At 43.4% G+C, this 13,222-nt stretch overlaps 1 protein-coding gene across 1 annotated transcript in view; it reads left to right on the forward strand.

The window, feature by feature from the left end:
- The window catches only part of ANXA3 (annexin A3), an 86,462-nt gene that overhangs the window by 28,633 nt on the left and 44,607 nt on the right, over positions 1-13,222 (forward strand). Inside the window, exon 3 of the mRNA XM_083177116.1 lies at positions 7,307-7,394. Coding sequence (XP_083033242.1) covers positions 7,307-7,394 — 88 coding nt within the window. The remainder of the gene's footprint in view (positions 1-7,306; positions 7,395-13,222) is intronic.

Below are 13,222 nucleotides of genomic sequence, written 5' to 3' on the forward strand. Positions count from 1 at the left end.
TAATTTTGATGTTTATTTATTTATTTATTTATAAATGCACAGTAATCAATAAAGCTAGCGTAGACCACTAAATGTGTACTGAAGGATTCACAAGCCGAGTCCTGACAGACCAGACTTCACGGAGGTTCAGGCGCATCTGCGGCCGAATCTAGATAGTACACTCGGGAGATTTAGCCGCTAATGCGACTGAACCTCCGCGAGGACCAAGAGTTACAGTATGAGTTGAAGCGTCCAGTGCGAGGTTTGCCGGGGGTGACTGGTTTAAGAAAGCCCTATTTCACACGCTGCAATACTGTATTGTCTCTTGCAAGGAGTAATGAAGTCAAGCGCCTCCTCCCCTCCCCCCAGGGGTGGAGGGGGTCGGCTAATACAGGTCATTACACTTCAACATCTCCTGCAGAGCAAAGAATCCACGAAGGGGCGGGCCGTGCCGTCCTCGGGGTTCTCGCCAGGGGGGCGTCTCAGAGGCTGCAGGGGTACTGGTTTTGCCATCACATCCTGCCACGGGTTACATGACCGTACAGTAGTCTAGTGGTTAGCTGCGCGGCAATCCAAGCAGGAGGCCCGAGTTCGATTACGGAGGGGAGGGGGTTGTAAGATAATTTTGATGTTTATTTATTTATTTATTTATTTATTTATAAATGCACAGTAATCAATAAAGCTAGCGTAGACCACTAAATGTGTACTGAAGGATTCACAAGCCGAGTCCTGACAGACCAGACTTCACGGAGGTTCAGGCGCATCTGCGGCCGAATCTAGATAGTACACTCGGGAGATTTAGCCGCTAATGCGACTGAACCTCCGCGAGGACCAAGAGTTACAGTATGAGTTGAAGCGTCCAGTGCGAGGTTTGCCGGGGGTGACTGGTTTAAGAAAGCCCTATTTCACACGCTGCAATACTGTATTGTCTCTTGCAAGGAGTAATGAAGTCAAGCGCCTCCTCCCCTCCCCCCAGGGGTGGAGGGGGTCGGCTAATACAGGTCATTACACTTCAACATCTCCTGCAGAGCAAAGAATCCACGAAGGGGCGGGCCGTGCCGTCCTCGGGGTTCTCGCCAGGGGGGCGTCTCAGAGGCTGCAGGGGTACTGGTTTTGCCATCACATCCTGCCACGGGTTACATGACCGTACAGTAGTCTAGTGGTTAGCTGCGCGGCAATCCAAGCAGGAGGCCCGAGTTCGATTACGGAGGGGAGGGGGTTGTAAGATAATTTTGATGTTTATTTATTTATTTATTTATTTATTTATAAATGCACAGTAATCAATAAAGCTAGCGTAGACCACTAAATGTGTACTGAAGGATTCACAAGCCGAGTCCTGACAGACCAGACTTCACGGAGGTTCAGGCGCATCTGCGGCCGAATCTAGATAGTACACTCGGGAGATTTAGCCGCTAATGCGACTGAACCTCCGCGAGGACCAAGAGTTACAGTATGAGTTGAAGCGTCCAGTGCGAGGTTTGCCGGGGGTGACTGGTTTAAGAAAGCCCTATTTCACACGCTGCAATACTGTATTGTCTCTTGCAAGGAGTAATGAAGTCAAGCGCCTCCTCCCCTCCCCCCAGGGGTGGAGGGGGTCGGCTAATACAGGTCATTACACTTCAACATCTCCTGCAGAGCAAAGAATCCACGAAGGGGCGGGCCGTGCCGTCCTCGGGGTTCTCGCCAGGGGGGCGTCTCAGAGGCTGCAGGGGTACTGGTTTTGCCATCACATCCTGCCACGGGTTACATGACCGTACAGTAGTCTAGTGGTTAGCTGCGCGGCAATCCAAGCAGGAGGCCCGAGTTCGATTACGGAGGGGAGGGGGTTGTAAGATAATTTTGATGTTTATTTATTTATTTATTTATTTATAAATGCACAGTAATCAATAAAGCTAGCGTAGACCACTAAATGTGTACTGAAGGATTCACAAGCCGAGTCCTGACAGACCAGACTTCACGGAGGTTCAGGCGCATCTGCGGCCGAATCTAGATAGTACACTCGGGAGATTTAGCCGCTAATGCGACTGAACCTCCGCGAGGACCAAGAGTTACAGTATGAGTTGAAGCGTCCAGTGCGAGGTTTGCCGGGGGTGACTGGTTTAAGAAAGCCCTACAGTATTTCACACGCTGCAATACTGTATTGTCTCTTGCAAGGAGTAATGAAGTCAAGCGCCTCCTCCCCTCCCCCCAGGGGTGGAGGGGGTCGGCTAATACAGGTCATTACGCTTCAACATCTCCTGCAGAGCAAAGAATCCACGAAGGGGCGGGCCGTGCCAGACGTGCTTCCAGAGCTGGCGGGCCATCCTCAGGGTTTTTTCTATTGGAATACAGTGTGTACAGTATTTTGTAGAATGATATTTAATAAAACTATACAGTACAGTATGTCCTAGCGATTTAGTATCTCCAAACTCTTTTAAATAAAGTTTTGGGCGCATGATGAAAGTCATGTGTCTAGGACCCCCGCGCCGAAATTTTGCGTCACCTGTGCTTTATTGTACTGTATGCTGTGCACCACTGCATTGTACAGTACAATGGCGGAGCGCAGAGAGGGCCCGTACAGCACCCGGGAGCTGAGGCACCTTGTGCGCTGGAGAGACAGGACTCTCTCCAGCAACAAGGAGAAAATGAAGGCCTACAGAAAGACCCGCAGGGCTATCCTTAGGGACACTGGCCGTCAGCGGTCTATCCGCTCCTTAGAGCGGCGCTGGAGTGACCTGGTCAGGAGGGATCCTGAGAGACTTCAGGCCATCAGGCGCTGTAAGCACAGTACTGTACCGAGGGGGGTACAGGGAGGGGGGGTTGGCGGCTCTAGAGAGCACCGTCGATATGGTCTGTGTGGGCCCTGGGCAGCAGACCATATCAACGGCGCACTTTCACAGTACGGCATGCGGTCATAATGTCGAATGACATAATGTCGAATGTCAAAATGTCGACACCACAATGTCAAATGTGTCCATCCAAGAAGGATTTGGTCAGAGAGTGAAGAAGAACAAGGGCCTCAGTACATGCTGGAGCCTGTTCAAAAATACTTTTCCGGTACAGATGGTGAGAGCCCTGGTGTTATACTGTACAATACTTACCAACCGCGCTCAGAGACTCCTCCTCCAGCTGGGTGGGGGCAGAGGTGGCCCTCTCCTCCTGGGTGGCGGCAGGGAGGCTTTCTGGAGCTGCGACATCCACTGGGACTGCGGAAAAGCACACAAAAAAACTACTGTGCTGTACAGTACTGTATATTCTCTAACACGAACATACTGTACTATAAAGTACAATGTGTTAAGGTACTGTATCAACACTACAGTACATACTGTACTGTGCAGTACATAACAGTACAGTACAGTACAGTACCTGCCAAAATGACCCATTCCAGGAGGGATGAAATGCTGTGGTCCTGTACAGTATCCCACATGTTTGAAAGTCAATATGCAATGTTCCGCTCTGTACTGTATACAGTATACTGTACTGTACTTACAGTGGCGGTGCTGTCTCTCCCGCAGCGTCATCCTGCTGATACCTGGAAAAATAAGAAATACAGTGCGTAAGGCATACTGTAATTACTGCAGATACAGTATTTGTAGGCCCCATATCAAAAGTTTGTAAGGGCCCACAATTTACTGTACAGTACTGTACAGTATGTCATGAAAACCAATGCTGTAGGAAATCACCCATGGCAACAAGCATGTACTGTACAGCATACAGTAGTTGCCTTCCCTCTTCAGCAGGAGACTCCCTGAAATACTGCACAGTACTGTAGCAGCAATCTCCATCTCTCTCTCATTAGTCCTACACATTATGCCATACTGTACACCAAAATACTGTACCTACTGTATTACAGTACAGTATGTACAGTATTTTACCACATTCCATAATGTCCATTACTACACACACTATAATGCTCATTGCATATTAGGGGGTTAACATGCTCGTTGCCATGGGATGAACCTGGTCTTCCAGGTGTTGCACACTCTGGAAGGGATTAACATGCTCATTGCAAAGAATTTACTGTACAGTACATGATCTGCCATGGATTCCGGGGGTTAACATGTTGACATCACCCCAACCATGGGCTGGAAACCAGGTCTGGTGGCTGCAGGAATGGGAATGTAAGAAGTGGGGTCCAGGCCCTGGAGTTGGAGAGCGGAACAATGCTCAGAAGGACCTGTCTAATACTGCTCCCCCCAAATCTGTATCAATACCACTGCTGAACAGCTGACTCTGGCGCTCTCAGACCCGGTCCAAAAAACCTCTCTGTCCAGGTCAGCGCCCCCCCCACACACAATACAGTATCTCCATGTACAGTACAGTAGTGTACTGTATGGAAGTACTGTAGACACACCCTTCAGGTGGAGAATGACACACCCCCTAATTCTAAATTCTAATTCTAATAGCAAGTTCTGTAAAATCTACCTGAACAGTTGTACAGCAATCAGCACATTAAAAAAAAATACAGGTACAGTATACTGTAAAATCCCCCATGGCAACAAGTAAAAAAATACTGTATACAATAGCACTCAACATTGTACAGGTATGTACAGTACTTACTTTGCCTGAGGGAGTCCAGCAGTTGAGGGTCCCGACGGACCAGGTCGGACCATCTCCTCTGGAGGCTCCTAACTGGCCTGTCTCTATGGAACCTCACCCTGATGGCTTGACGGGCCCCCTGGTAGGCCTCCACAATCTCCCGATTAGAGACCAGGAGCCTGTCCCGCCAAGCCACCAGGGTGAGGAGCTCCCCTCTGCCAAAGGGCCTTGCCCTCCTGACTCTGCCAGTGTCCGACATACTGAACAGGTCCAGGAACAGTACTAGCGATACTGATAATGGCGCCTACAGTATACTGCAATAGCGTGTGCGCCGTGCGTCCTATGCGCCGTGCGTCCTATGCGCCGTGCGTCCTGTGCGGAACAGCGTCCCATTCTGTGCGCCCCCCGCTGAGTAGTGGGTACAGTAGTTTATCAGTAGTTTATCAGTAGTTTTTATATACTGTAATACATTACTTATACAATATACTGTAAAATGTAATACTATACTGTAAATATATATAATATATATAAATAATTATATTTTAATCACACAGTATATTGTCAATAATTATATCTTAGTTAAAACTGTAAAATTTGATACTATAATATTAAAGGTTTAACGCCGTAATCGAACACGGGTCTCCGGCGTGAAACACCATGCAGATAACCACTACACTACAGCCAAGAACTGTACAGTGTAATGACTACTATACTACCATGACTGATTCTACACCCAGCCTGTAGCTTAACAGTCAGGAGCTGATTGGACGGCATTTTCCACTTCTCCTCCCCTATCACCGCTTCATACTGTAAATCTACCCATCAGTAACTTACCGCACAATACTGTGAATGTAATGCTGCAAAACCATATTGTGACCAAGTTTCCAATATTGTGACCGCCTTTAGAACAATACTGTACTGTATACTGAGACGCATAGCGTCCGTGTCGTACAACCTTTAGAACTACAGTACGGTGTTTGATGTTACGCATTAGCGTCTGTGCGGCTACATCTCCTAACTGTCACTGCGTCTATAGACGCAGTGACAGTTAGAAGCCATGACGTTCATGTACGTCATGTGTCGGGAAGTACCTCCCGACCATGACGTACAGTACATGTACGACACTCTCTGTCCGCATCAGCATGATGCACTCTCGGCTGAAGAGACTGGATCACGCTCGTGCCAGCGGCATTAGAGAGGTGCTCATCGTATAATAAAGTTCATGTAATTCCTGCGCATCATGCACGCGCTGAAGCACAAATCTTACGCATGCGCAAATGAGGTTTTTAAAAGTGACATCTGGTGGTTGGTCTGTGATATTGCACTCGTCGTGAAGCGCCACGGCGATTCGCTACATGTATGCGCCATGGCGTGTGTCGGAAACATCGCCATAGGTGGCAATAATAAGACCTGCTCCATCTGTATTGGATATGAAAAAAATTTGATGGTGCAATGCTGCCAGAAAAATACACGTGTCCTGTCCTTCCATACATCCATATTTGTTTTGTGTTCTCTTATATGTCAGTATGTGCCCCTCTATGTCCCTTTATTCTCATGAAGTATGATTTGTTTGCATTTTCATTAAAGTGCTCCCTGGTCTGACTTTTGTTGTTATGCTCCATCTGTATATATACAGATAGATAGATAAATAGATATACATATATATACACACACACATATATACACACATACAGATGGAGCATAACAAAAAAAGGGTGCGACATGTTTTTAAGACTGAATATTCCTGCCAGGGTAGTAATGATCTTCCACTGGAGACTGACATGTGGCCCATGCAAAGGGGACTATGTGGTGGGGGACCATCTCCGACACTTTTGGCAAGCCACTGGTACTCATACAGAACTTGATGTCTGGTTATTTATGAATTTCTAATCCACAGAATTGGTCGACATGGTCTAGTGCCACGGTTCTCAACCTTTTTTATTCTCTCCCTTACCACTTGATTATGCTTTTCATTTAGGAGTACCCCCTCCTTTCAATTTTAAATATCCACAGTACTTACAAGTGGAGTGGTATGCATGTCCTTATATTAAGGAGTAGCGTAGGAGTGGTGTGCGGTCAGGAATCCGGCCATCTGTGTCTGGCTGCTGTGTCTCTGGGTTTCCCGCTAATGCCTGTAGAATTAATGCCGCTGCTTTCCCCACCGGTGTCAGCATTGTGCATATGATCGCTGTTGTCCGAGGGCAGTGCGGGTAGCTCCCAGTGGATTGCTGGTCGGGCAAAAGCACGAGGAGATGCTGATGACTCGACTCTGCAGACAGGACTGGAAGTGACGCAACATGGTTTGTCTCCATGGCAATGAGAGACTTCTTCTTTCCACCTTCAGAAGACTTCTTCTGCTATTACCAATATTATTTTCAAGTGCCCCCAACTGGTCTGAACTGTACCTCCAGGAATACATGTACCCCAGTTTGTGAACCACTGGTCTAGTGTTTACCTAGTTTTTTACAAATTGCTGCAGAAAAGACTATTTTATGTTTACGGAACAGAACCCAATATCAGCAATTCAACCAGCTTTAATGATAAGAAACTTGTGTTGCAGTTATATATTGACACTGTCTTCCTTAAAATCCAATTGCAGATATTAAGGAAATTACTGATTTGCATCTCTTCACCAGTTAGGAAATTGTATTGTGTGGTGTGTAGTGAATAACAATCCCATTATGGATAACCGTGACATTGCTGGTTGCAGGAAAGCATTGTAACCATCAGTGAATGGTGTGTTAATTAGTACAATTAAAGCCCATCTCTATCGGAGTTGTCTAACGGCATGTTCTATATGTTCCCACAGGTTGGAAGCAGAGGGACAGTTAAAGATTCCCCAGGATTCAGTGCAGGCAGAGATGCTGATGCAGTCAGGAAAGCAATCCAAGGCGTTGGTAGGTTTATTAATCTTTTCTGCTTAATGATTTTAATTGTGCCTTATTGTTAGTTGTAGATCAATGGAATTGATGTGGCAGTGGAGTCCTTGTAGCAAGTGGGATATTTTCATCACTTGTGCCTTCCTGTACTTTACCTTCTACACTAAAGCCTGTAAGTTTATAGAGCAAGAATAAGATGGGGTTAACAATAGATTAAAGGCAAAGAGGGGAGAATATGGGGGGGGGGGGGTGGTGGCAGAGAGATCAGAAGAAGAAGAGGCGTGGGAGAGGGGGTAGTGGTAGGAAGAAGATGATTACAGAGAGAGGAGAGGCATAGGCTAGAGAAGGAGATTGGAGGAAGATGTAGGGGAAGAGATAAGAGGTCAATTCCTAGAAGGTTTGAGGTAGGAGAGGGGAAGGCAGACAAGTGCTACTGTAAGCATTTCCCATGGTCCAGGGCTAGGGCTGTAAACCTGATTCGTTGATGGTATTGTGGACACTAGTGACTGCACAGTCCACCTCTACATTACCCAGATTTATTGCACAGTGGAAGCCTTACAATTTTCCTGACAGAATTTTCATCCATTATCTTTTTATTTTAATTTTTGTTATTGTATTGTATGAAGAGGCTCAGGCAAGTGTGTAATCCACTCAGGGATATTTCATTGTATTATAATTAACCAGTAATAAGAAGCTCACATGATTTTTAAAGAAATTAAAATATAGTGAAAATCTTTCGAAAAGGTCATTCATGCCTGAAACATTGTTTTAACTGTTCTCAAAAATTGTATCCATTCTGTGCTGCTTCCAGCTGGTATGTAGCAAACTCCCTGGAGGGCCCCTGCTTTGGCATTTGTAAAAGAATGCAGAGTTCTCTAGGTGATACATAAACATTGGGAGTTGCTTCATATAAATATTGCTTTGAAATGGAACCAGCCCTGTTTGCATGGTGCACAGTTCTAACTATACTATATTCAAGCTCTGCCTTTGCTTGTCAGTCTGTGGAGTAAGAGCCTATGTTGTATGGTAATTTGCATGTAGTGTAATGCAGAAAAGTGCTTATTTTCTATGTGAGAGGTGCACATTTTATTGATTGGCCAGATAGTATTTTGAAACATTTACAGTGTAGAAATGATGCAATAATGCAAATAAACATCAATTGGTTATAAAAAAGAAAAAAAAATCTGATTCTGCCGGAATATAGGGCCTGATCACAGGGCCCTGCAAACATTTATTTAATCATTTTGTGTTTAGATAATGGGCACCTGCAAAGATTTAGCTGCCGCCCTGCCAGAGTGAAATCCAGCCCATGTGCAAGTCTGCGAATGGCACTGCAGCCTTGTGAAAATATGCACACCCATCACCATGGAATGATTGCTCCAGTGTGTGCAGTGGCTGAGTAGCTTGTGACTTGGCAGCTGTGCTCAACTGGCTAAATGGGGGTGGAGCTGATGTCACAGGGCCTCCCTGATATCTCTTGGACCTTCCTGCATATTTTAATGTCACTCCAAGGAAACCACCGGGTGCCTCCCCCAAATGCTGGCCACCTGTCAATTTTGCAGTGAGAGCTTGAGCGAATTTGCAGCCCGGTGATGAGATATGAATCAGGGAAGAAAATGTTGAAGTCATAAATGTATCTATACTGAGCAGTGTTTGCAGTGCACTAAGGCCCTTGGGTCCAGGGGCCCACACTGCACACCCTACACCCATATTTAAAAATGTACCTCTCCATCCTGTGCTGGCACTGGAGAATGGCATTTTCCCTGTGATTTGCACATATACAGGAAAGATTTGTTATCGGGAACATAGCAGGCACCTTGTTTCATTAGACTTGCACATTTGCAATAGAGGTTAGTCATTGAAAACCATGTTTCTCGAGCACTGTGTATTCACAGAGTTAAAAGTATCGCAGAGACGAGGGGCACACACGGAGTATGCACAAAGGCCCCCTCCTTTCTTAAACTGCTCCTGAGTGAAATGGTTGTATAAAGAAGTATAATAATGCAACTATATTAAATGCCACAAATAAATTATGATTAATCATAGCAATAAAAGTGCTCTATAGTTTTACAAGGAAGAATAGAAACATGCAGCTTACACTGACATGTACTACCAGGGAGCGCTGTGGTGTGCAGCACAATAATTACCACTGTTTCTTATAACAATGTAAAAATTTTTATTAAAAATAAATAAAATATCAACAATAATAATACATATATGTGCACTTCAGGTATTTCATTTTGCAATTGCAAGACAGAAACAAACAAGACTCACAACATTTAACATAAAGAGGCTTTTCTATAGCTTAATTTGCTGATATGAGGCTGGATTGGAAAGTCATTCAAAGCAACAATTTTGTGCAAGCAAAGCTTTTTATAGTTACCAGTCCCGCATAGTTGGAAGAGACAAATCTCCAAATGGTGTGTCCGGCTTAATTAGTGTCTGTGCTGTTAGGTACACAATTTACCTCTGTAGAATGAGAGGAGCTCTCCTATTTAGTACGGAGAGGAGATAAAAAAGCTCTGCATCACCAATGAGTCCAACAGCTGCTCTGATCAGTGTGGCAGCGATAATCTGCGGAGGTTGTATCTGGTTACCAGTGGTCAGCAACAAAACGCGTTTCTCCGCCTTAGGATCAGCGGCTTCCTCAGTTGTGCTGCCATCAATGTACCAACGGAACTGGGAGGAGGGAGCAAACGGGACCCAAAAAAGACCAAGGGACCACGATTTAGGGGAAAGCGGGGAGGATGGAAACTCGCTAGAAAAAAACTCAAAAAGACGGTAAAAGGGAAGGGAATATTTAATCTTTCCAAAAAAGTGCTGACGGAGGAGGAGGTCAGCCTATTGGAGAGAGGGCTGAACTTCGCTCCCGCCAGCAAACCAAATCTGTTTGACTTATTTATAGACTTAAATAGGTTTGTAAGAGGTCTTAGTCAAAAAAGATACTTCGCCATTAGAAATCAACAAACAAATTCAAATGAGAGAAAAGAGGACATGATAGAAATTGAACCCAGCGATATGTTAGCCCTAGAGATACTGGAATCTTTAAATATTGAAGGGAATAATGACAATATCCCCATCTTTGATATAAAAGAACACTCCACAGAAAAGAAAATATTCAAGAAAAAATCGGAGTTTTATCCCTTACAGTACAGAGGCCCCTTTATAGAAAGCTTCTATAAGGTCACTATGGAGCAATTTAGAGAACTATGTAACAAATCAGAGAAAGTCCCCTTGAGAGATAATTTATAAAAAAAAAAAAAAAAAAAAAAAAAAAAGAAAGGACAGCTTTGAAATTGATCTGTAAAGACACTAGCTTGACTATTAAGCAAGCGGATAAAGGGGGGGGGGGGTCGTAATTATGGAAACTACTGAATATCTTAAAGAGGCTCATAGACAATTATCAAATCCAAATTATTATAAAAAATTGTCAGGTGACCCCACCCCAAAATTCCAAAGGGAGCTGAGCCACCTATTGGATGATGGCATGGCCGTGGGGGCAATATCCAAAGAAACTCACGATTTTCTTTTTTCTTCTTATCCTATCACACCCACTTTTTATTTTCTCCCAAAAATACATAAAACACTCACAAATCCACCAGGTCGCCCGATTATCTCGGGAATAGGATCTATGACAAATAACTTGTCCTACTTTGTAGACAGTTATCTTCAAAAATATGTAAATGGATTACAGTCCCATATTAAAGACACCACGCATTTTTTGCAAAAAATAAATAAAGTAAAGTGGAAGGAGAGCTTCTATTTCATAACCAGCGATGTCGAAGCCCTGTATTCAAATATAGACCATGAATTAGGGATCCTCGCTATTGAGAAATATTTAAAAGACTATCCCGAGATATCGGGCGACCTGATCACTTTTATTTTACAGTCAATTCGTTTCATTCTAACCCACAATTATTTATATTTGATTCCACTTTTTATTTACAGTCACTGGGCACAGCTATGGGGACCAGGTTCGCCCCGAGTTTTGCTAACCTATTCATGGGTAGGTTTGAGGAGGAACATGTGTGGGGGCGTGACCTCGGGGAGAACCTGGTCCTCTATGGTAGATTTATTGACGATTTATTTTTCATTTGGGATGGGGATTACGATTCTGTCACTCACTTCACCAACAGTCTTAACAACAATTCTTTTGGTTTAAAATTCACCAGTAATTTTCACAAGGGTGGTATTAATTTCTTGGATATTGCCCTCACGGTCGAGGAAGGTCAGATACAAACCAAAACATATGTTAAGGATGTCGACCAAAATCGATACCTTAATTATCAGAGCAGCCATTTTGTCAAGTGGAAGAACAACATCCCCAAGAGCCAATTCTTGCGAATTAAGAGGAATTGCTCTACTAGCTCAGCATTCGAGGAACAGAGTGGGATTATTTACAAATCTTTTCAAGAGCAGGGATACCCTAAAAGTATTCTAAACGGGGCATTGGATACTGTAAAAGAAATGAAAAGGGAGGAGTTACTACAGGAGAAAGGTGGAGATAACGAAGGAGGAACCAACATTAAAAAACAACAGGAGAGGGGGAAAAAAACGGTGTTTGTAACAAAATATAATACCCAAGCAATGAAAATAAAAAGTATAATAAAAAAGAATTTGCACCTCCTTAGAGCTGACGAGATCTTGAATAAAGAAATAGATTTAGGCCAGACTGTAGTATTCAGAAAATCTAGGAATCTGAAGAACAAAATTGCACCCAGTTTCTATAAGAAAGAGGGAGTGGGCAACCAATCATCTTGGTTGCCTGAAAAACCTGTAGGGTACCATGTCTGTGGGGGGGTGGGAGGGGGGAGGGGGGGGTTGCTCATCATGTGTAATCTGTGAGAAGAAGACTGTGAAATTCTCTTCCTATGTCTCAGGAGAGGTTTTTTTTATCAATGAGTTCATAAATTGTAAAACAAAGTACATTATTTACCTCCTGACCTGTGGGTGCGGCTTGCAGTATGTAGGCCGCACCATTAGGAACCTCCACATTAGATTTATGGAGCATAAACGAAATATAACAAAAATGAATAAGAGCAACAGTCTGTATAGACATATGGCGGGTTGCCAACATGGAGATATCAATGGGATACGAATGATAGGGATAGAACATATCAAAAATACCCCAAGGGGTGGGGATAGATATGTCCAGTTGTGCAGAAGGGAGGCATACTGGATTTTCTGCCTTAGAACTCTGAGTCCGTTGGGCCTCAACGATAGCATTGAGCTAAATAATGTATAGAGGAGAATAAGATTGGGAGTGCGTACTCTGTCCATCTTGTTTATCTTCTGGATTACATATATATTTCTTTGGGTCCCATGATTAAATGATCTTGTATAAATTTGTGAATCTATGAAATATTAATTAGTTTTTTCGATAAAATGAAATAAAACAAAATAAAATAATATGAACCATTTATATCCTGTGGATAGACATAGAAAGAATTATTGTTATTCAGAATTATTGGTATTTATAATTTAGTTCCATATAGATTTGGGGAGAATATGGTAGTCTCTTTATTAAAGTGTAATTAATTATATGTATCCTGTGAATAGATATAGAAAATATTGTCGCCATCTAGTGGAGAGATCTGGATAAGTAAATAATCACTGTTTCTAAAACAAAATAAGAATAGTAATGAAATAGATACATGGGGACATTTAATTTAATTTATTTTATTATATATATATTATTTATTATATGTATACTTTTTTATATATATACATTTTTTTTATATATTTGTTTCTTTATATAATTATGCTTAATTTACTCTATATACGCTGGTTGGTCCGGCACTCCAAATAACGATATTAGCTGGCTCCGGTGCCCTCACTTGGGGGAT

Source organism: Crinia signifera, chromosome 1, assembly GCF_055691185.1.
Source record: "Crinia signifera chromosome 1, ASM5569118v1, whole genome shotgun sequence".
NCBI lineage: Eukaryota > Metazoa > Chordata > Amphibia > Anura > Myobatrachidae > Crinia > Crinia signifera.